The sequence below is a fragment of the Lolium perenne genome, chromosome 4, assembly GCF_019359855.2.
Source record: "Lolium perenne isolate Kyuss_39 chromosome 4, Kyuss_2.0, whole genome shotgun sequence".
Lineage (NCBI taxonomy): Eukaryota > Viridiplantae > Streptophyta > Magnoliopsida > Poales > Poaceae > Lolium > Lolium perenne.
The window spans coordinates 155313987-155338845 of record NC_067247.2 but is presented as its reverse complement, the minus strand read 5'-3'; the positions used below and the strand labels follow the sequence as shown (position 1 = coordinate 155338845).

The 24859-nt window shown below is 43.9% G+C and overlaps 2 protein-coding genes across 2 annotated transcripts; one reads left to right on the top strand and one right to left on the bottom strand.

Annotated features, from left to right (window-relative positions):
• Positions 1-423: 423 nt before the first annotated feature.
• Positions 424-2590, top strand: LOC127294230 (putative auxin transporter-like protein 4). The gene is made up of 3 exons (XM_051323995.2): positions 424-1191; positions 1283-1564; positions 1659-2590. Exons 1-3 carry the CDS (start codon positions 692-694, stop codon positions 2317-2319), a joined length of 1443 nt encoding a protein of 480 aa, XP_051179955.1. The 5' UTR covers positions 424-691; the 3' UTR covers positions 2320-2590.
• A 2467-nt stretch (positions 2591-5057) lies between these two features.
• LOC127294229 (sec1 family domain-containing protein MIP3) lies at positions 5058-11018 on the bottom strand. Its single transcript, XM_051323994.2, has 7 exons — positions 10661-11018; positions 10233-10376; positions 8719-8871; positions 7581-8081; positions 5961-7481; positions 5811-5879; positions 5058-5428 (listed from the first exon to the last, which is right to left on the bottom strand). Exons 1-7 carry the CDS (start codon positions 10706-10708, stop codon positions 5300-5302), a joined length of 2565 nt encoding a protein of 854 aa, XP_051179954.1. The 5' UTR covers positions 10709-11018; the 3' UTR covers positions 5058-5299.
• Between the last annotated feature and the right edge of the window lie 13841 nt (positions 11019-24859).

Below are 24859 nucleotides of genomic sequence, written 5' to 3'. Positions count from 1 at the left end.
TTAATTTACAGTACGCGCTTCATGTCTTACTCACAGACATCTAACTATATATTATATATCACAGCATATATTCAGAAACTATACATTGAACTCAAATGAAAGTGCACACTACAATATTTCATAGTATTGTGCAGGAAATCTTTTGTACACTAATCAGCAGCTAGCTCCAACCAATGATGGATTTGTACAAGGACATGTCATGCGCCAACTTTGCATGGGCCACTACGCTCCAATCACGTCTGGTTACCGAAGCAAAGATCAGAGTCCATGTTTAGAAATCTTGCTAGTACGCTTTGAATGATGCATTCACCATCTCTCTCTCTCTCCATCTTTCTCTCTATCTGTCTAACTATACGCTGAACAGTCACTATATTATGTACTAGATGTCTAGATCTCTCATGCAAATCAAAGCGGGGAGGAAAAGAAAAAAGGTAGAAGCGAGGAAGATCACAAGTTTGCCAGCTGCCGGATGGGTCAGGGCGCTCGTGTGCTGCCCCCATCCATGCATGCACACACCCATCACTAGCCACACCAACAACGTTTTTTGTTTATCATTCATTCGATCTCGCCAGCTTGATCGACCCTAGCTCCCTATATAGTACTGCGAAATCTGCCATAGCAGGATAGAAGGAGAAGCAACAGTGAAGAGATACGAGAAGGGAAGAGAGATCATCCGATCTGAAGAGCGGAGATGGCGTCCGAGAAGGTGGAGACGGTGGTGGCGGGGAACTACGTGGAGATGGAGCGAGAAGGAGGCGACGGCGAGAGAGGAGGCGTCGGACCCGGTGGCGGCGCCGGCGCGTCGTCGGGGGGCAGAAGCAAGCTGGTGTCGAACCTCTTCTGGCACGGCGGCTCCGCCTACGACGCCTGGTTCAGCTGCTCGTCCAACCAGGTGGCGCAGGTGCTGCTGACGCTGCCCTACTCCTTCTCGCAGCTGGGCATGGCGAGCGGCATCGCCTTCCAGCTCTTCTACGGCCTCATGGGGAGCTGGACGGCGTACCTGATCAGCGTGCTCTACGTGGAGTACCGGACGAGGAAGGAGCGGGAGAAGGTGGACTTCCGGAACCACGTCATCCAGTGGTTCGAGGTCCTCCATGGCCTCCTCGGCAGCCACTGGCGGAACGTCGGCCTCTTCTTCAACTGCACATTCCTCCTCTTCGGATCCGTCATCCAGCTCATCGCGTGCGCCAGGTACACTAGCTACTGTATTCCTGCTTATATGAAAACCATTATCCTTCCTTCCTTGTCGTCCAAAACATTAGAGTATGTGTAATCTGAACAGCAACATCTACTACATCAACGACTCCCTGGATAAGCGGACATGGACCTACATCTTCGGCGCCTGCTGCGCCACCACCGTCTTCATCCCCTCCTTCCACAACTACCGGATGTGGTCCTTCCTCGGCCTCCTCATGACGACCTACACCGCCTGGTACCTCACCGTCGCAGCCATCGTCCACGGCAAGGCGGAGGGGGTGACGCACTCGGCGCCAACCAAGATGGTGCTCTACTTCACTGGGGCTACCAACATACTCTACACCTTCGGAGGGCACGCTGTCACTGTGTAAGTATATCGAACTATTTGCCATTCTTCTCTTTCTTCAGAACTGTGTTGAGCTCCCATTGATGGAGGTAATATTGTGCATTGCCTTGGACAGTGAGATCATGCACGCCATGTGGAAGCCGCAGAAGTTCAAGCTCATCTACCTCATGGCCACGCTCTACGTGCTCACCCTAACGCTGCCGTCCGCCTCTGCCGTTTACTGGGCCTTTGGCGACGCCCTCCTCGACCACTCCAACGCATTCTCCCTCCTCCCGCGCACCCCTTTCCGCGACGCCGCTGTCGTGCTCATGCTCATCCACCAGTTCATCACCTTCGGCTTTGCCTGCACGCCGCTCTACTTCGTCTGGGAGAAGGCCATCGGCGTGCACTCCGACAAGACCACGGTGCTCCGCCGCGCGGCGGCGAGGCTCCCCGTGGTGGCGCCCATCTGGTTCCTTGCCGTCGTCTTCCCCTTCTTCGGGCCTATCAACTCCACCGTGGGTTCACTCCTCGTCAGCTTCACCGTCTACATCATCCCCGCGGCCGCCCACATGGCCGTCTTCGCGTCGCCCGCGGCCAGGGAGGGCGCCGTGGAGCGGCCGCCGCGGTGGGTCGGAGGTTGGGCGGGCATGTACGCCGTGAACTGCTTTGTGGCAGCGTGGGTGCTCGTCGTCGGATTCGGCTTCGGCGGCTGGGCCAGCACCGTCAACTTCGTCCGCCAGGTCAACACCTTCGGACTCTTCACCAAGTGCTACCAGTGCCCTCCTAGGCACTAATTAACTACCTAGCTTTAATCTTCTTCCTATATAACTAAAGTAGCAAACCGAAGTTGAAAGATTAATTATTGGATGCGTGCATGCGTTCTTCTTGAGATCAAGGAGAAACTTTAGTTTATCTCACAAAGAAAATATAAAAAATACAAATCAGAGCTTGTTTTGAATTTTGATCTTGTCTGCTGTGTTTTCGTGTGTCATGTTTGTAATTATCAGTTCATGAGAGTTGTATGTATGTATCTCATGATGATATATCAATCTCTGAATTAGTGCACTGGTCTGTTCTTGCTCTTGCGTGATCTTTCTCCTTAGTTGTTAAATAGAGGTTCATTCTGTGAGAGAATTCTGGAAGATTATATCACAAATTTTAGGAGATTGTCTCAAATCTTGTCCATGACTGCATTTTCATTTGCAGTGACCCTACTGATTAGTTAATTCGGGCCTCTTCACATACCTGATGGGTCCTACCATCTAGCTACTACCAAGAGCAAGTATTGATGATCCATGTCACTATCCCCTTCACAAAGCAGACATCCTATGGTGATGATTATGATGCATCCATCCTGTTAACTGATGATACCCACAGGACAACCAGTACCACCTGTAGAAGAATCACATGACAGAGAGGAGGAAGAGAAACCTGCATGCATGCTTGCATGATCATACATTGCATGGTGACTGGTCCACCTTTAAATTGTCCTAGAACACTAAAGTGCTACTGAGAGATGAAGAAGGAAAGATCAGCTGCAATGAGAGGATTTTGTGGATCACATGCCGGAGAAAGGTGAGAGGGCTATCTCCGTGGTGCTGGTCCATGCATGTCTTTGTTGTGAAGAAATGGTAGGACTAGGAGACTAGCTAGCTTTGAGACCATACTTGTGTGAGAGCATCTACTTCATACTTAAGCCAACCTGATTATAATACAGAAACGCAAACGGTAACAACAAGATGACAGGCTGAGAGGCTCTGTTAGCCCCGCTATAGCCTTTCCCGCATGATGCATCTAACTGATATAACATAGCTAAAGGTGCCAAAGTGCTTAAATAGCCGGCTATAGCTGTTTTGGGAGGCCACGACTATAGCCTATAGCCGGCTATTTAAAACCATGGTGAGAGGACCAAGGACGCTAGCAATCAAGCACACGCCTCAGGCTGGTCATAGTGGAGAGTAACTTAGACTAGTAACATATGTCATGTTACTAGTTTAGGTTACTACCTTCATAGTGGGTAGTAACTTATATGTGGTGTCATGTATTGTGTCATTTATTATGTTGTAGACTCATTTTGGCTTGGGGTGTGTGATGTTAGTCTAGCCATAGTGCTAGTATCATAGCAAGTATCATTCACATTGGTCCCACAAAAATGCTGATGTGGCAGCTAATTAAGGAAGAGAGAGGAGATTAGAGTAACATAGGGTGGATACTGTATCATAGTGCATGTCACAAGAAAAAGTTAATGCCAAACAAATCTTGTGCACAAATTTGCATTGAGATTCTAAAAAGTAATAAATATAGCATGACTATGATACTACTTCATGATACTACCCACTATAGAGATAGTACCATACACAAGTATCATATGCATGATACTACTACATGATACTTACCACTATGGCCAGCCTTATAGTAACATAGCTAGTTACCACTTCACTCTCTTTCTTCATTTATTGGCATGCCACGTCATCAAAATGCTTTGAGATGTGTGATGTTACTAGCTATGTTACTCCCACTATGAGCAGTCTCAGCAGCTGTGGAGTTGCCTTTGTGTCTAGCAGCCGTCGCATTCTCCACCTCCGGCAGCATGCACAGGTGCAGATCGAGCGGCAAGAAGAGGACTGGAGATCTTCTCCAGCTCCAAACATCCTTCACCTTCTTCTCCCAAGTATGGATATACTGTGTGCCATTGCAAATTTTCGAGTCTGGCAAAGCAAACTAGATGATGATATATTTCTAAAAGGTAATGCTCCATATCGAATTCTTTTAGTATCAGCAACACAAGCTGTTCATACCATTTTTTTTCTCCTATATCATCTTGCACAAATGAAAAACAAAGAGTTCGCTGACAGAAGTGTCCAATCTGATCTACTTAGACTGATTGAGCAAAGCACAAGATACATAGCCCCAGATTCAGACAGCAACAAACTGGACAGCAAGATCAAGCAAAGATCCATCCATGAATCCAAGAGCATGAATTATTCAGGGTCTCTGACATGTCCACCGTTCAGTCGACACTGAGTGCTTAGCAGCTGATTAATAAGATTAAGCAGATGCCGCCAGGCATGCTACAGGCCAAGCAAAGCTACAACGATAGCCTTGCAGACCAGAGACTGTAGGGCGCCCAAGCAACACCCTCTCACGTCAAACATCAGATCTGGAGAAGCTTGATCCATCAACATGTGTGCGTGTGGCAATAATTGGGGGATCCAATATAATCTACACATGCATGTTCGATAAAAGAAGGGACCTCAAGAATCTCCAGACACCAAAGTGTCCAAGAACAAGAGAACCAAGATTGTGGGAGTTGATGGAAATGAAGCAATGTCATGGTGCATTTGGAAGTTTCAGGAAGAGAGGAGAAAGAAAAAAGATGGTGAAACATCTCCTGTAGCAGACAAATATAAGAATAACACAAAAACATGGAAATTTTCTGATGGAAGATAGCAACTTTTTCCTTGCAAGTCATTTGCCAATTTTGGCCATTGCTTGTTTGGTTTGTTATGAACTTGTATCACTGACAGTATAGTAGTGCACAGGTACACTTCAGATTACTGGTTTGAAGGTGGGGCAGGAATCCTGTTATTATCTTACAAGCTACTGAGCAATGAGGAGGAAGTTATATGAGTTACAACACTGTGACTAATTTGACAGTTCTCTAAGCCAGTAAAGTTTCTTCTTGGGGGGTAAATAAAATGTACAGATTGAGTTTACATGATTGCTGCTGTACCTTTAAGCAGCTCTTGGAAGCAAACAGAATTGTGTCAGAGTCTAAGTAAAGCTGGATGAGCCCAGCATCAACTCAAACATGTCATCTGGGGAAAGAAGAGTTGTACCACCAAGAATAAGCTCCACATCAGGCCTGCTGCTCTCTGAGATTGCCTTCATGACTTCCCGGACCTTTCATAAAAAACATCACGTTTGATAAGACACTGCTTCTTAATATTGAGAAATATAGATTCTGGGCTATGCTTTTCCTTAAGAGACGTTAGTTTTGGTGTACTGCGATCACTGGCTTAGAGGTCGTTGGTTCGGCATAAGCTTCTCAAATCGCATGAATTAGAAACCTGATGTTTGTGGAGATACGTTATGTAGTCATAGAGGATAATTTTAATATAGTACATTGAGCTGGACAGTTCCAATGATCGGATTAGAAGCTTGCTGTGTGTTCTTACTCTAGTGCCAGGTCGAGATAGAATATTGACGAGAAAGTACAAAGTGTGACATAGACATCATGACATGATAAAATAAATGGAGTCAAAGAGAATGGACCAGAATGTACCTCCAGAGTATTGATACCTCCCACAACAAAAATGATAAGAACACTTTGATCGCCAAAGCTTGGTTTAGACTGCAGGCAAAATAACTATGAGCACATAATATAGACAGAGAGATGATACAGCAAGCAAAAAACAAAAATTGACCAACGCACCTGTCCAAGCCCAAACCTACCCAACCCACTTTTAAATAAACGGCCAACAGCTGATGAGTGATACTCAAGCCCAGGTATGTCGTATCTAGTCAAGACAGCTAATATCAACTTGTAAAGCAAGCCTTTTCTTGAGTAGCTATCAGTCTCAAATCTACTCAATGCTGCCAACCCTTCTCCAAGAACTTGATTCCTTAACCTCATACTGGACAAGATGTGAAAGAATTTAAAGAGTTGATCCACCCTATCCCGTACTTCCAACTTAAGTTGCATGTTCCCATAAGCTTCCTCCTTTTGATTATCAGTATTATCATCATCATCCCAGTTATCCCATTGGTCATCAAAATCATCGGTAGTGGTGGATGTAGGCTCACTGGAGTCCTTATTTCTATCAGCATCTTTAGATCTAGCTATAGCTTCAAGTTCCTTCTCCAAGCCATCAAGGAACCTGAACTTCACAGATGATGGCCTCTCAAGGATAGAGTCCACCACAACATCTTTCAGTGACCGCTCATCTTCCCAGGAGAACGGACCACCAGCAATCGATGTAGGAAAGTTTTCACCAGCCAAGATATACCCAATAATAGTTAAAAGTAATATGTCCTGGAAAGTCAGAAGGCCTTCCGAAGACCCCATGGTATTACCTTGTTTGTGAGATTCCACTGAAGTGCTGGTGTTGATGAAATCACGAATCTCGCTGGCAAGACTTTGTGTTGTCTCTGCTGATGTTACACTTAATATTCTCTCAGCACTTGTAAAGGCATCCCAGCGAGTACTTTGAGGTTCCTGGAGAGCCATTTCTGCAGCCAGTGCCAACTGAATAACCCCTCTGTTTCTTACCAAGGACAACTGGTGTTGACAGAGCATTTGCACCATAGAATGAAGCTCTGAAACAGAAGCTGCTTGTCGACCCTTAGATGGAAAGGACAACTTCTCGAGCTTTAAAGCCTCCATAAGCCATTTCTTAATCAACATTAACCCATCTTTTGATCCTCTGTCTAGTAATGCTTCTAAGTAGCGCACTCCATCATAGTTGGATAAGAAAGAACCACATATACTGCCTACTTTGTCATCATGTGCTTTGTCAGTGTAATCAGGTAGCCAGGTAACTTCAGAGTCAACCTCTGCAGAGTTCCAGCCAGACACAAATGCCATCATACTTTCAGACAACATACTGGTCCTACTCTTAGTTTCTTCCGTGCTAAAGGCTGTTTTGAAAGGGACCTTTATATCTAGTGGGGAACGTTTAACAGCAGCTTGAGTATGCTTACTAGGAGTTTGAGGATTTTTTGCCACATGATAGGATGAAGTTCTTTCCTTGCGTGGCAACGAGGACAGCATCCTATCAAGAAATGAGTCGCCATGGAAGCAAGGAGTTAGGAGATCGATTGTTCGATCTACAATCAGTAGACCAGCAGAACTCTTGTTACGACCAACATCATATAGACTTGACATATCCATCATCAGTTTCCCAATAACTTTTGATGTATCACCAAGTGAAAATATATCAAGCTTTAGGTCCATCTACACACATTTTGTAATGGAGATCAACAAAAGGTTGTGCGCTTGAAAATAGATAAGAGAAACTACCATGCAGCATGTTGCATATATGAAAGCCGTTACCTTATTGGCCAAATGGTACAGGAATTGAGCAGTCAACGTTACTCCAGGGGGCACCTCATCACCATCAAAAGCTTTACCAGTAGATACGGAGGGTAAACCAGGGCTAAGGGAATCCTCACGGTGATTTGACAAATATGATTCAGCAATTGTACCTTCCGAAGGCAAAACAAAAGTCCTTGAGGAAATGGGAGAGAAAATCATCGGAAAGTGACACACGATTACAGACAATCTCTTTCCTCCTGCTTCTACCTGGCCTAAATCATCATCAGAGAAATCTTTTTTCCTCGGGCTAGATTCAGAAGGGCCATAGTGCACTCCAGAACCCCACTTATTATCACCATCTGAGGTAAAATCTCTCTCTGCGTAAGGGATGTTATCTTTATACTTGTTCAACTTCCCACTCTTCTTCAGAAGTTCCTCATGATCCTGAATGAGTAATGTCTCATACTCCCGGAAAGCATCTGGTCCAAGTGGGGAATCAACGTAGGCTGAGTGACCAATCTGCAATAGATTCATGAAAGGTTCAATAGGTTCCTTGCACAATTTAGGATAATTTGAAATAGATTTATGAAGGTTATAAATAATGAAGTGAATAAAAATAGCAAGATGGGCATTTACTCAACACTTCGGCTGAGCCATGCAGAAGTTACTGTGGATTGCAGAGGAAGCAATGTGCGCAAAGTTCTTACCGATACCCTCCTCATATATGGCTACTACATGAATCAGATGGTTCAGGACTCATGAGGACCTCAAGCAAGTCGGGCAAGTTTTAAAATAGATACACACAAAAAGGTATACCCTATACTACACAAATCAGAAAGTGTGTGACTCATGGCAACCTTAAGCTGGATCAAACGAGTCCTGAAACAGGGAGCAAGCAACTATCCAAGTCACTAATAAACAGAGATCAAACAGTGCAGATAGAGGAGATGCAATGCTAACAGCATGATCTGTGGTAACCAATATGTATTTCGATGTTCTTTTCAATAGAATGAACTTTTACGCCAGTTAAAATATATTGAATGCTGTTGAGAGTAATAATTTAATAATAATTAATAATTATTATTTGCAGGATGGTCAGGCACTTCAGAAGGAAACCAGACATCACAAGTAAAATATTATTGTAGGGGTGAAGCACCTCGGATATTGCTGTCAATACAGTACAATGTGAAACAGTTCCATGGTTGCCCAAGCAGCGTAGAATGTACCGATGTGCATCACTAAGAAGGCGAGATGTGATTATGACAATCTTCCTTGCTGGATGAGCAAAACTTGAATTCCACTCAGCAGCCTGTGAACACACGATACAGCAGGTGATCAGGTTAAAAAACAGGAGAACAAAAACGAACCCATTCTCAAAAAGATACAAAAAAAAAATGTCAAGTTTCCCTGCTTCAATAGCAGGACACAGAAAAGCTTGTTAACTACATACTCCCTCCTTCCCAAATTAGGATGCCTATAGTTTTCAGTCAAAGTCAAACTTTTTGAAGTTTGAGCAACTACATACAAAAAATATCAACATCTAAAATTTTAAATGCACATAATATGAAAATATATTTCATGATGGTTCTAAAAATATTAATTTAAGATTACAAATGTTGATACTTTTTTCTATATAGTTGATCAAACTTTGAGAAGTTTGACTTTATCCAAATATTATAGGCATCCTATTTTGGGATAGAGGGAGTACAAAAGCACTGCAACTTTACTGTCATCAATATCAGCGGACACACACCAATACCATCTTGGGCCCTTGGTGTCAAGGGCGGCTCTAACATCTGGCTCTACCAGCGTATATGACTTAATGGTTAGGAAAGAAAGGATGAGGTATGCATGACTTTGTAATGAGGGTGAAAATTCTGGATTACCTTTTTCATATTAAAAGAAGGTTAACATCTTAGTTGAGATTCATACACCAATGAATGTCCATCTTTTTTATTGATCAGGGCTTTTCCTTTGGGGCTGGATTGTCAAAACCTAGTATGTATACCTGTGAGATGTGACTTGCCTACTAAATTAGGGTACGTTTGGTAGGTATACTAGCGTTGCCACACAACAAATTAGGCAAGTTTGTCTGAGTTAGTCACCCGTTTAATTGGTAGCCACACTTGTGGCAAGATTCTTTTTATGCAACCAGAGACCCAGATGATTTCAGTAGCTCCTGAAGTGAAACAAGCATTCCTTTTTCGAGTAGTTATTCTTGAAATGAAAGTTGTAGTTAGTCACGTTTAGGTAAAGGTTAGATGATTAGATAAAGAAGAGTTGTATGTAAGATGCAAGCTATGGAAAGTAATAGGCTAAGAAAAGTGTGGCGCTCATTTTGGTCGCTTAACCTTAGGCATGAATGGCCAAAAAAAAAAGTGTGGCAAATGTTGGCAGCCTTAGTATAGCAACCAAACAAGCCCTTGATACGAAGAAAACGTTTGAATAGCAGTTTAAAAAGTGATACATTCAAATGACAACTGCTGGCCATAAAACATTTCAATAATGCAGGTAGGGTGCATAAATCATCGGAACAATAGGATATTGATTAAGCATCCAAACTGCCACCAAAACCACTAGTACAAACACTGCATCACGACAATCAACTTAGGCCAAGGTGTAGATTTCAGTCGATATTTCACATCAAGAGAGAGCAAGGGGGAACCTTACAGCATCAAGCGGAGACGTGCTTTCCAAGCTGCAGACTGCACGAGCGCCAAGCTCAAGAAGCAGAGGGAACGCTCCTACGAGCTGGAACGCCTCCAGAGTGCCTGCGTCTAGGTACACTAGCGCGTCCGTAATCTCGTCTCCAATCTGCAAAGCAGAAGCAGCCCACGAAATAGATCAGCTTCGATAGTGAAAGCTGGGAGGAGGATGATATCACTACTCAAAAAGATCATGACGCATGAGCAGTTATTGTCGAGTTTTTCGCAGGTTGAGTGAGTCAACAGTAAGGCAGCCACATGTTTTACCACTCGTTCTAAAATGTTTGGCTTTTTAACAGTGGGGAAATTTTGCACTAATAATACTGGATTTTTCTCGAAGGGTCGATAGGAAAACAATGAACCAGCAAAGGGGAATTCGGGAAGAGATCGAACCTGGCGGATGGAGTCGAGGCAGGACGCAATCAGATCCACCGCCACCATGCCGTTTCACTCCCAGGTTCCCAGAAGGTCCCGGAACCTTCGCCGCGAAGCCACCTGGTGATGCGGTCGGATCGTGCGGGGGGGCGGGAGGGGAGAAGCCGGAAGGAGACCGCGGCTACAGAGGCCGGATATCCGCGCCGCTCCGCCCGCGGGAGAAAGAGGAGCGGGAGGAGAGATCGATGTCACCTACGGAGCTGCAGCTCGCCGGAGATGCGTTGCTGGCTGCTCCAGCCTCCAGGAGAGGATCGGCGCGGCGGAGGAGACGGTGCGGACGGAGCTCGCCGGATTACCTCCGTTTTACTTCAGTCTAGTTTATTAGGCCCATGAGATTACGGCCCAACTACACCTGGCAGTCGGAGTAGAAAAGCAACGCCGGTTCTCTTTCTATTCTTTCACAGTAATAAAAAAGCGCATCTTAGTTATTTACTAGGTATAACTAGCATAATACCCGTGCGTTGCTACGAAAACAAAAATTATAAACGACGAACTTATGCGATGGCAATTATCTGCGTCAATGATGTACCAACTGAAGATGATGTCTAGAATCCCGGTACATCCCTTCCAAATTCAGGGAGCAGGTTCTAGTAAAATTTAGCGGTTAGTAGTGGCAGTAAAATTCAGCAACGAGCCACCCATATGTGTGAAATTGAGAATACTAATTGTACCTTAAGTGTACTCTAACTCTATTTTTCTCACCCTACTTATGATTTTCCCTCTAGTTCATGTTCTCGTAGCTCCTTGTCCAATATATTGATCTAGACTTCTGCAGGCCGAAGTACTTGGCTCTTATGTCAAAAAAAAGGGTACTTGGCTCTTCGTCATTTTTCCTGAAAGTTGCCCATTTTTTGCCGGCGCCACCTCAATTGCTGACAGAACTATTTACGTGCGTAACTACAAACATGTGATCAGCAATCCAAGGTGTGAGATACAAATTTGTAATAGACTGCAACCAGTTAGCACCTAGGTTAAAAGGAGAAGAACTACGGATGGTAACCACCGCATATATTCTCAAAAAGTTGTTTTGGGAAGCTGCCAAACTCCCACCGTCTCGCCTGCTCCAATCTTCTGATGTCCATGCCTCAGGACGCGTTCAATTAAAACGCACATTTTAGGAGAAAGATCAGACTCCACGCAGGGGATTCCAGAGCGGTTCTGTCAGGCTTAGCATCGGCCGCGTGGGCAGGTCGGCGAGCTTCTCGCTGCCATGAAGTGGATCGCCAGTCGTACATGTAGTCCAACAGCGGCATGGTAAACCAGGAAAAACCCGACCTCTGAAAGCATCACGATCGTAACGCATGACCGCGCCTCCGGCGGCACGGCGGCGCCGCGATTCCTTTCGCTCCCCACCTCGACCTGCTCCTCAGAAGATGCACCCGCCACGAGAATGATCTCTGTCAATGTAGCCGTCCGGCGACGACCCGCCTCGGAGCCCCGTCTGCCTAGAGCACACGCATCTTGGCCGACCTCTTGCAGGACGATGTCCCTTGGACGCGGATGTGGAAGCCAACGGCGGCGTGGTATATCCTAACGGCGGCGTGGTATGGCGCCCGGGGCGGGGCTGGAGTGGCCTGTGGCGGCGGCGGCGGGACTGGAGCTGGATGAACCACTCACGTCGCTGTGCGGCGGCGTGGTATGGATGGGGCGGGGGCCGGAGTGGCCTGTGGAGGCGGCGGCAGCAGGACTGGAGCTGGAGGAACCGAGGAACCACTCGCGTCGCTATGTGCGAGATTTTTTCGCCTGCGTGGGTGTGAAGGAGACTGGACGGAGGGTTGATTAGCCAATTTAGGAGGAGCTATAATGCAAAACGGCTGACGACGTACCACGGTCGCGTAGGCATTTAATAGTAAAGATATATCGCTAGAAAAAAAAATCAAGCCATGTAGCAGGAAACTCCAAAAAAAAAATTGTCCTTCTCTGAAGCAGTCAGATGAAATTAAGTGAGCGAATCCCTCACTTCTGATCATGGCAACAAAAGTGTGACGACGTACTAATTTCTACGTGAATAAGAGTTGCGACGTGCGGCAGAAAACTTCTACAACAATTCTAACATGCCATGTAGCAAAAAGATACAATATGTAGCGAATCCTCATTTGTTTGTACCAAAATGTAATAATCATGTCGTAGTATGCAACAAAAAAAGAATGCAATCAAATATTTGTGTCTAACTATCCAACATTTCAGAAACACTTACGTATCATTGGAGCAAAATCGCTCAACATATACACATAAATATTTGTAGCAATTTACCGTGCTTAAACAACAACAAAGATGCACACATGGAGCAAATGGCAACACCTTATGCAACATCTACCATTTTATAGAATTTATTTCCGCGAACTCGCTGAATTTGGATCCAGCGCCTAGAACCATCTACCTCTTGATATTGTATTCTTCGTGCCTAGGTACGAACAAATATACTGTGGAAAGCTCCTATTATTGCAAAAATGACCGGCGGTGAGAGACAACTACATCGGTGGCAGTCGGTGCACGGGTAGAAGCAACATCGAGAAATAACGCCAACATACAAAGAAGGAGCGACAATGGCGCTGGCTCATGAACTAGCAGTGGTCGGGTCATGTAATAACCCAGAACATAGGAACAACGAAGGGTAGATTTAGAAATGGGATGTGCATTTCATCGCAAAACGAGGGAAATTTTCGCGCCTTATTGCAACTAAACCTAAGAGGGATCGAGGTTCTCTCTCATTTTGCACTTAGGGTTAGGCAATGTGAGTTAGGGAAATTTCGACATGATCTCTTTTGTATCTTGTTACTTTGGGGAATGATTGCATTTGATAAGTGTTAAACATTTAACTATAAACATCACACAATTTAAACAATGAATTCAAAATTCAAACACAATATATAAATTCAAATTACTTTGAATTTCAAAGTGAATATCAAATACAATATTTAATCAAGAATATACACATTACATAATACAAAAGCTCATAAACCAAAACTTGAGCTTTATTGATATACAACAGAAATTACAAAGTCTTTACAATATTCTTGATACAAGAATTGAGACATAATGATCAGAAATAAAAGAAAAGGAAAATTACAAGTTTATTCTAAACTAAACCTAAACTAAGTGGCTTGAGGATGATCTTCTGGCCATAATTCAAACCTGCAAAACAAAGAGCAAATACTAGACCAGAATATAAGTGTTAGCCAAGTTCAGTTTAGACAGTTAGCAAAAATAACACAAAATTCAGTTTGGACAGTGAAACTGTCACAGCACACTTGTGCTTGTCCAAATTCTTGGACAGCACAAGATAGGCATAGGCAGACCAGCACTGAGCAAGCCACAGGGGCTCAAGTTTCACCATATGAAGGCTGTTGCTAGCCAAGCAACAGCAAGGCAATGCAAGGGGTGAGTCATAAAGTAACCAGGCTTGTGTGTCATGGCCAGGTAAGAAGTAGAGACCATATAAATAGCACACAAACCCTAGAACCATGACAGTCGACCAGATATGCAAATCACCAGGTAAGGGTGAAGCAAGAACCAGCACCAGTTCATCCAGTTCATACTCAAGAACAGAAACCAAACACAACCACTTAGCCCCAGGAATCATGGTGACCTGAGAAGCTCAACCAAAAACTGGAGGTGAAGGGCTGTGCACCAAAAACCTCAAGTTTGCAACAACCAAATATTTCAATCTAGGAGCTGGAACAAGGTATACCAAGTTCCTGGACAGATCCAATGGATCTGATCCATCATATATGCATGATAAAAGCATGGGAATGAGCAGATCTTGTACAAGGATTACTGCCAGTCAAAAAGCTACTAAAAATAGAAAGCATCTAGGTACAGATCTTGTACACAGAAGCTAGCAAACATGCACAGATGCACACAATAGCCAGATCAGATGCACAGATAGCACCAGTAGATGAATTGCAAGGATTAGCAGCTACTTAAGACTACACAGTAAATCCTAAGCTATGAACCATCAGTAAACCCTAGATTTTCATCAGGCAAGCATATTGGCATTCATATCTAGTATGATCCCCAAATATGCAAGCAATGGTTGAGTAGCCACAAGATCCAATTAAATAGGTAAGCAACCAATCAGTAGCAAGGCTACTGAGGTCACATCACACTTGGCACCATTTAAAAGAAAGCCTAATATAGCACATCATTATCCAGGAATGGATTCAGATTCATTTGCTTGCTAAACAATCATGAATAGCCAAATCATTTGCAAGCAAGTCATTTAAATCATTACTGCATAAGCAGTTCATCATAACTTAATTAATACAAGCATGAATTTATCACAGATCCATGCTTAGCACTGACAGCAGCATAATATAAGGCAACACAATTTAATCACTGCAGCATAGCCACTGGAGAAGTCCAGTAGCTTGAATGAGCAACAGCACAAGTAAGCAGCAGCATAGTGATGCTTGAGCATCAGCATCACAAGGAAATTGAATCACTTAACCACAGGATTAATCAGTAAGCTATCACTAACATTTAATTGATCAAATGGATCAATTGAATCAAGTCAAGCTACACAGGGAAGCTAGCCAACAAGCAATGGATGATCCAATGGATCATTAGCTTGCATAGGAAGCACAGAAGCATATCACAAGCACCACTGGCACACACAAGTGTCACTGATGCATCACAGTACACCTAGACAAGCAAGTATGATATGCCAGTAAGCACAAGCAAGACATAATCAAGTACAGCATGGTATAGCAAGCTTTTGAGCAAGCACAGCAGAGCATGGCAAGTACAGGGCATGCTAGGAGCAGCAAGATAAGCAAGCACAACATGAATAGCAAGCAACGCAACATGGGCCAGTACCAGAAACTGGTGATTTGGCCATGAGCTTGCAGTAGATAATAGCACTGGAAGATTAAGCAACTATGGCATAGCTCTGCGTGATCACAGGATCATCAGAGAGCAACAGAGCATGAGGAGGAAGAAGAACAGTAGCAAGGGAGGCGCACAGACATGGAGAAGTGAAGGAGGAGATGAAGTACTTACTCGCGCCTGGAAGCAGAAGCTAGGGCATGGCGAGGCAGTGCTCGCGCGGCCCTAACAGCTGCAAATCCAGGGTAGGCGCCGACGTTACGCCGGCGAAAACGAACACGAACACCACCGTAGCAGAGCACCTGAGGCGACGGCACGAGTACTGTGAGCAGCACCCGCGCCAGGTCAACCTCAGGGGCGCACCCATCGTCGGGAGGGCGAGAGCTCGCCGGAGTTCGTCAATCGCCCAAGGCGATTCTTCCCGAGATCCAGAACGGAGGCGATTCGCCAGGAGAGGAAGAGAAGGGGAAAACCACGCGGACAGATCGATAGATCTGCACGCGGCGGTTCTGATTTGGTAGGTGGCTACGGCGGGGGAGCCCGGAACTGGCCGGAGCGCGGCGGCGGCCATGGCGGCGACGCCATCGCCACGGGCGTCGCAGGAGGTTAGGGTTAGAGACGAAGAGCGAGAGAGGGCCGAGTGAGTGAGTGAGGTGGGCCGTTCGGCGCCACCGACCCATAAGGGAATAGCCTTAATGGGCTGTCCCTGGGCTTTAGGTAAATGGGCTGGCCCAATAGGGGCCAGGCGGGTATTTTGGTCTTTTAATAATTAAGAAAAGGCCAGAACTTTACCAATTTTTAATAAATAAAATACAACTCTAAAAATCCATTAAAAATTGGATTAATGAATGAAAAATAAATCTTAACAAGAATAAAATATGAAATAGAATTTATGAAACAAATTCAAAATTATGAATTTGAAGAATTTAAATAAGAACTTGGAATTTTAAACTATTATTTCCTTGTATTTAAAATTCAGGGAAAAATCTCAAATAAGTTCAAAAACTTATTTTCAAACATTTCAAAATGAAATTCTATTATTCCAAGTCATTTCTATTGAAAAGGGTATTTTTCCAAGAAAAATACTATATTCCTTTTATTCCAAAAACTATAGAGATAACTCTATGATTTCAAATTATTTTTGGAATGATTAAGTGAATCACCAAGTCAAGTAGTTTTACTTTGAAGTATGTTACTTTATGTGAATTCAAATGGTTTACACTTTTAAATCAATTGCAAGTTACTGCCAAAGGCATAAATCTTAACTTAACCCTAAATTGCTATAACTCAGCGGGGTAAAGGGATTCAACATAAAATAATACATCCATGATTGCATTATTTGGATTTTATAACATTGTCCTTACCGGACAATGATGGTTCTTACAGAACCCGACGTCCAGGTTCCATCAACTGCATTGAACTGCACTATCTCGCAGTCCACAGGCAAGTTCACCCTTGCTCATGTCAACTTGATTATTTTCTACTACTTTAATGCAAAGCTATATACTTATCATTCCTGCATCGCAAATAAAATGTTACTTTCCAACTATGAATATGACTATGTGGTTGGCAATGGAACCATGGTATGTGTTGATATGGTGGAGGTTCCATTGCATGGGTTATATCACCCTAGGATTAAATTACCAATGCCGTCCAGTGATTCTAGCGCCGTACAAACCGCGTTGACCATGAGATCTATAATGGCTCTGGGGAAGCCAGCTGTATCTTTTTCCTTCTGCACACCAACGGATTGGTAGAGCCGGCGGGGTGTTGGAGGCACTGCCGTAGGTTGGGATAGCCTTTTAAATCCCCATCCATTAGTGATGATGGCTCTACGATCTATGAAGGATTGTCCGGAGTACACCGTGAGTAAAGCCGTATTATCGGGAGAAGTCTACTGGGGGTGTACGGTTGGACAAAAGGGTGGGTTTGCAGTCGCGGAGAAGGCGGTGTGGGCTTGGATCTTTATACCTGGCCTCACACCAAAGGAAGTGTGAACGGGGGCAAGTCCCTGCGGATGGCAAAAAAGGGTGAGATCTCTTGTGGGAAAAGTAATGCACCTCTGCAGAGTGTATCAAATTGTGGCTGTCACTCCTTGTTCCGGGAAGGGAACTATGACAGCGAGGAAAGGAACTCCACGAAGTTCTAATCAACCTATGAAGACTGACAGGCATAGTTTTCATAATAAAAGCAACATTTTGAAGAAATGATTTCAAAACATGCATTGACCTGCGATTTCCTGATCAATGGTCGTAGCTAGTGCATCAAACACATTTTTACTCTTTTAGAACTTGCTGAGTACCCCTGTACTCACTTTCTTTCGACACCCTTGCTAGACTGTGATCCGGAAGTGGAGGCCGTCAACGATGGAGCACCAGAAGGAAGTTACGAGCTGGTCTACGAAGAACCTGATCTTACCGGCGGAGTGGAAGGAGTAGACTATGGGATAGTCTACGGACCAGATGACACGGAGGTGGAGGAGTAGTGACATACCCTAGCATCATAGAGCCGAGCAACGTAGAACTTACCTAAATAAGTTGTTGAGCTCTCTTTATATTTGTTATGAGTTGTAATCGTACTTAAGTAGTATCTTAGGGTGTTCTCATAGGACCTGTGAGAATACCAACTTGTTAAGACAATGTTTGTAATAATGTATGGAGTGTTATGACCTGCAATGTTTCTGTTGTACCACTCTGAGGGATATGGCAATTTGTGAAGAAGTCCCTTCACAAAGATCATATCAACGACTTGTATACTACAACATGCAGTGGTATGCTGGGTCACCGCAGCTGGTATCAGAGCAAATGTTGCGACCTTAGGTTGGAAAAACCTAGTATAGGGAAGAAACCTGTAGAAGTCTAGTAGAAATAGTAAAGGATTCTCTAGAAATATGGTGATTACTCACTTGAGAATAGCAAAACCATATATTTTAGTGCGATAATTCTTTATTATAGCTATTATGATGCATTATCACTACTAATATTCTGCATTTGTATACAGCCATAATGGCGAACACTTTTCCTAAGAGGACTTTGAGGAAGGTTGAGGGATGGCTCGGTGATTATGATGGACCAATCACAGCTCTCCTGTGTGGGATGCTGAAGGAACTTCATTGTGACCCACGGATACCTGTTATCAAGTATACTTACTATGATGGGGAAATCCTAGCCAAGTGCAGAGTATCGGTCCAACTACCGACAAAACTGCTGATGAGTCGTGTAATGCCATACGGAGAAGCCAAAACTATCACCACAGCCTACCACATGGGCCTATTCAAGGCAATCCTTGAGTTAAGGCAGCACAAGTCAGTAGAATTGCTATGTTCAGAGTTTTCTCATATACCTCATGCCGAGGAAGATGAGGATCCCACTCTGAATCATTTGGTGTTAGCACGCAGAAGTCCTGAAGCTGCAGCACATCACATGGATAGCTGTAAGTCTTTATTGACCACGATGTACCTTTTACACATGAAGATGAGAGGTGAGATTGACCACATGCTAGCTGAGTTCACGGACCCTGATAAAGTCCATACTCGGATGCGTGATCTAAGGGCACAACCACAACATACTACACCTTTCTTTAGCCTAGACAGCTATGTAGATTTGAGTGACAAGTTGTCCCATAAAGATCCACTCACACCCAACTTTGTCCCACACTATCCACATGTGTCAGTATCATATGAGTCTGGATATGGGGGAGATGATTCTAGGAACCTAAACTGCTCGGAGTCACCAATCGAGAATTCGACTGGTTGGCGTTTCGGGGAACCATTTGGAGATGAAGGAGAACCCATCACTTGTGAGTCAGAGGATGAAGGAGGCGCGGTTAACCAGAATGTTAACCAAAGCTTTGGGCAGGAAGAGAAAGATACCAACTCCATTTCTTTAGATTTGGAGATGGGATTACCCAAAACATCCCAGTACGTCGTAGGTGAGAGTTCTGGAACCAAGAAAAAGAAGAAGAAGATGAGGGGTCAAGTGAATAGGAATCCTCCATGGATGGCAGAAGAAGGTGAGCTGTATCCCACTGGGGATACATATGAGTCTTTATCCAGCTACTTTGGCATGACGGATCTGCTGTCTCGGCACTTCGTCCGATTCGGACTACATACCTCTTTGGAAGGACCTTCATTCCGGACGGGGTTCGGAAGACAAACCGCTGTACCGGATGGACCCCAGGGATGTTCGCGGAGGCGAGTTATGATGACGAGGAGTAGAGCTCCAAGGAAGAATAAAGTAATCTAGGTGGTATTGTAATAGAACGTATTTTAAATTCCCGTTGGCTTGGGCTTTGAGCCAAATAAGTGGTTTATATATACCACATGTAATATAAGTTTGTGTGTGTGTTATGTATTATACAAAGTATATGCATAATAAATGTTTGTTTTGGATTTGCTTCTTGATTTCATTGTGTGACTAGTTCTGGGCATTGAGTTGACCTCAAAAAGCATTTGCATGGTGTAATTATGAGTAATCGCTCTTTGTTACAGGACTAGGGGGAAATGGCGTTAGTAGAAACCGAAGAGGCTCGCAGAGAGCGGGAGGCAAGAGAAAAAGAGGAGGCAGATGCAGCAGCTAGAGCAGAGAATGCACCACCACCACCACACCCAATGATGCACCCAGACTTCCAACAGTATATGAGGGCAATGGAGGAAGATAGGAGGTGTTACCAGGAAAGCCAGAGCAAGAACATGCAAGATTTCTTTACCCACGTCATCAATGATAGGGGTAATGAAGGCAAGGGAGTAACTCTATCGGACTTCCAAAATGCAAGACCACTACCGTTTACATCAGCTCCAGAACCAATGGACGCTGAAGATTGGCTTATGGATACGGAACGGAAGCTGAAGACCGTTGGTTGCAACGATGAGGAGAAGATTAGATACACAACTTATCTGTTGTCAGGACCAGCAGCGTCATGGTGGGAGAACCTTGTAGCTGTACACCCTCCAGATAAGGTGTTCACCTGGGAGGAGTTCAAGAAGAAGTTCCGGGATGCCCATGTTCCGGACAGCGTGATGGAGCTGAAGAAGAGGGAGTTTGACGAACTATGACAGAATACTGCACCCATCATGCAGTATGTTCGGGATTTCAACAGGCTATCCAGGTATGCACCTGAGGATGTAGATACGGAGGAGAAGAGGAAGAAGCGGTTCATGAAAGGCATGAATCCATACATGAAGATGCAACTGAGGTTGGCACGGACTGCCGAATTCCAGGAACTGATTGACTCGGCAATCACTTTCGAGGATGATTACAGGCAAGTCCAGGAGGACAGGAGGAAGAGGGCTCGTATCGAGCCAAGGAAGTACCCAATCAGTAAACCAACACCTGATCGGAGTTTCAAACCCCGATACCGACCTACTACGGTAGCCAATACAACCGGGAGGTCGAAGTCGTAATCCAATCAGCCAAATCGTCTGCAACAATTGTGGCCTAAAGGGTCATTTGCAGAAGGATTGTCAGAAACCCAGGATCATTTGTTATGGTTGTGGGAAGGAAGGACACATCAAGCCGGATTGTCCAAACAAGGCGTCTTGGAGCGGACAGAGCTCTGGAGGACGAGGTGGAAACAACAACAACAACAACCGCAACAATAACAACAACAACAACCGCAACAACAACAACAACAACAACAACAACAAGAGGGGAAAGCCTTATGGAAAGCTGAATTGCACATCTTTGGAACAAGCGGAAGAGTCGGATCAAACAGTCTTAGGTACGCTAAGCATTCTTACTCATCCTGGCAAAGTATTATTTGATACTGGAGCAACCACATCATTTCTTGCATTGGAGTTTATGGAAAAATTCGGGCTTAGATGTTCTAAGTTAGAAACTCCTATAACTGTTCTATCCGCGGGGGGAACGATCTTAGTAACCCACGTGAAAGAAGCACAAGTCCTAACCATATGTGACTGTGTGTATTTCGCGGACCTATTCATCATACCCATGAAGGACATATCTGTCATCCTAGGGATGGATTGGTTGACAGAGAATGGAGCGGTGATTAACTGTGGAGACAAAACAGTATCACTTCGCAACTCCATCGGAGGTCGAATAGTGTTCCAAGGAGATAAGTATAGTGAGTTGGAGATCAGATTGGAACTCAATAGTCTGAAGGATCTGAGAATTGAAGATATTCCTGTAGTGAATGAGTTTCAGGATGTATTTCCTAAGGAACTACCGGGGATGCCACCCGATAGGGAGATTGAATTCACAATCGATCTGATTCCAGGCACAGCACCAATAGCTCAACCACCATATAAGATGGGGCCAAAGGAATTAGTGGAACTGAAAGCTCAGATTGATGAGTTAGAACAGAGGGGATTCATTCAAGAAAGTGTGTCACCATGGGGTACACCAGTTATTTTCGTGGATAAAAGAGATGGAGGAAAGAGAATGTGTGGAGATTACAGAAATTTGAACAATGTAACTATCAAGAACAAGTATCCTTTACCTATAATCCAAGACCTTTTTGATCAAGTTCAAGGAGCTGGAGTCTTCTCGAAGATAGATTTAAGGTCAGGATACCATCAAATCAAGATCAAGAAGGAGGATGTACCAAAAACAGCGTTCGTATCAAGGTATGGACACCATGGATACTTGGTTGTACCATTTGGACTAACAAATGCACCAGCAATTTTCATGAATTTGATGAACAAGATATTCATGAAGTACTTGGACAAGTTTGTGATAGTGTTCATAGATGATATTCTAATCTATTCCAAGGATAAAGAAGAACATGCCAAGCATTTAAAGATAGTTCTGCAAACTTTAAGAGAACATCAGCTATATGCAAAGTTTAGCAAGTGCAAATTTTGGTTAGATAGTGTTGAATTTCTTGGACATGTCATAACCAAAGAAGGCATAGCGGTGAATCCAAGCAAGGTTCAGTCCGTATTGGAATGGAAATCACCTAAAAATGCTAAGGAGATACGAGGATTTCTTGGTATGGCAGGCTATTATCGGAGATTCATAGAGGGATTTTCGAAGATTGCAGGACCCATGACCAAGTTACTCAAGAAGAATACTCCATTTGAGTGGACTGATGAGTGTGAAGCCAGCTTCCAAACACTCAAAGATAAGTTAACCACAACACCGGTGTTAGCAGTTCCTGAACCTGGAAAGGATTACACGGTGTATTGTGATGCTTCCAAGAATGGACTTGGATGTGTTCTTATGCAAGATCGGAAGGTAATAGCTTATGGATCAAGGCAGTTGAAACCACATGAACACAACTACCCAGTACATGATTTAGAGTTAGCGGCAGTTGTGTATGCTTTGAAGAGTTGGAGACAATTTCTATATGGATCCAAGTGTGAGTTATACACCGATCATAAAAGTTTGAAATATTTCTTCACCCAGAAGGAATTAAACATGAGGCAAAAGAGATGGTTGGAGTTGATTAAGGATTATGACCTTAAAATCAACTATACACCAGGCAAGGCTAATGTAGTAGCAGATGCCCTAAGTAGGAAGAGTATGGAGAATCAACCTACGGAATGGGAGATTCCAAAGGAACTTCGGAAAGAGCTAGAGGATGCTCAGATTTTGTTTATTCAAGGTGATGTTAAGGGAAGTATAGCAACCATGAGGATTATGGATGAGATGTACTCAGACTTGAAATATGAGATTATCCGAAAGCAAGCGGATGATTTGTTCATCCAAGAGGAAATCAAGAGGATTGGAGAAGGAAGACCATCGGAATTCCATCTAGGGGATTTTGATTCATTATACTTCCAGAAAAGGATCTGTGTACCGGATGATCCAGAAGTGAAGTCAATCATATTAAAGGAAGCACATGAAACCCCTTATTCAATACATCCGGGAAGTACTAAGATGTATATGGATTTGAAGGAGATGTTCTGGTGGAACAACATGAAAAGAGAAATAGCACAATATGTCTCGGAATGTCATACATGTCAACGAGTGAAGGCAGAACATCGAGTCCAATGGATTACTCAAACCACTAGAGATACCGGAATGGAAATGGGATGAAATCGGAATGGATTTTGTTACTGGTCTACCAATGACTAGTAAGAAGAAGGATATGATATGGGTAATAGTGGACAGGCTTACCAAGAGTGCTCATTTCATAGCCGTAAATACAAAGGATACTGCAGAGAAGCTTGTGGATATATATGTGAAGGAGATTGTGAGTAAGCATGGAGTACCAAAGAAAATAGTCTCAGATAGAGGTTCAATTTTCACATCAGCATTTTGGAAACAACTCCAAGAAGCTTTGGGATCCAAGTTGGATTTCGCACGCTTATCATCCACAAACCGGAGGACAAACCGAAAGAACCAATCAGATACTTGAGGACATGCTTAGAGCTTGTGCTCTGAACTTTGGAGGCTCATGGGAGGACCATTTACCTTTAGCGGAATTCTCATATAACAATAGTTATCAGAGTAGCATCCAGATGGCACCGTACGAAGCATTGTACGGAAGAAAGTGTCGATCACCAATTTGTTGGTTTGAAACCGGAGAAACCAAGGAGTTTACACCGGACTACATCAAGGAGAGACTAGAAGTCATCGAGGTGATCCGGGATAGACTCAAAATAGCTCAGAGTCGTCAGAAGAGTTACGCCGACCGGAAAAGAAGAGATTGGGAACCAAAAGTGGGAGACATGGTTTATTTAAAGGTTAGCCCAATGAAAGGACTTAAGAGGTTCGGAGTGAAAGGAAAGTTAAGTCCTCGATATATAGGACCATTTAAGATACTCAGTCAGAATCGAGGAACAACTTTTGAGTTGGAATTACCAGCGCAACTAAGTCAAGTTCACAATGTGTTTCATGTTTCACAACTCAGAAAGTGTTTGAAGGCACCGGATGATCCTATCACATATGAAGAAATAGAATTGCAATCTGATCTAACCTATGTGGAAAGACCGGAAAAGATCTTAGAAGTACAGTGGAAGAAGTTAAGAAACAGAGCAATCAAATACTGCAAAGTTCAATGGCAACATCATCCTGAGCGAGAAGCAACTTGGGAGACGGAAGAAAAATTAAGGAAGTCTTACCCCGAGATGTTCAGGTACCAATTTTAACTTCGGGATGAAGTTTCTGTTAAGGGGGAGAGGCTGTAATAACCCAGAACATAGGAACAACGAAGGATAGATTTAGAAATGGGATGTGCATTTCATCGCAAAACGGGGGAAATTTTCGCGCCTTATTGCAACTAAACCTAAGAGGGATCGAGGTTCTCTCTCATTTTGCACTTAGGGTTAGGCAATGTGAGTTAGGAAAATTTCGACATGATCTCTTTTGTATCTTGTTACTTTGGGGAATGATTGCATTTGATAAGTGTTAAACATTTAACTATAAA

Bases quoted from the DNA above. Each gene is read 5' to 3' on its own strand.
- LOC127294230 (XM_051323995.2), top strand. From the start codon at position 692: ATGGCGTCCGAGAAGGTGGAGACGGTGGTGGCGGGGAACTACGTGGAG. The intron at 1,192-1,282 runs GTACACTAGCTA...TAATCTGAACAG, and splicing joins CAGCTCATCGCGTGCGCCAG to CAACATCTACTACATCAACG. The intron at 1,565-1,658 runs GTAAGTATATCG...TGCCTTGGACAG, and splicing joins GGAGGGCACGCTGTCACTGT to TGAGATCATGCACGCCATGT.
- LOC127294229 (XM_051323994.2), bottom strand. From the start codon at position 10,708: ATGGTGGCGGTGGATCTGATTGCGTCCTGCCTCGACTCCATCCGCCAG. The intron at 8,082-8,718 runs GTGCTTCACCCC...AATCTATTGCAG, and splicing joins TATTGACAGCAATATCCGAG to ATTGGTCACTCAGCCTACGT. The intron at 7,482-7,580 runs GTAACGGCTTTC...AAATGTGTGTAG, and splicing joins TGTACCATTTGGCCAATAAG to ATGGACCTAAAGCTTGATAT.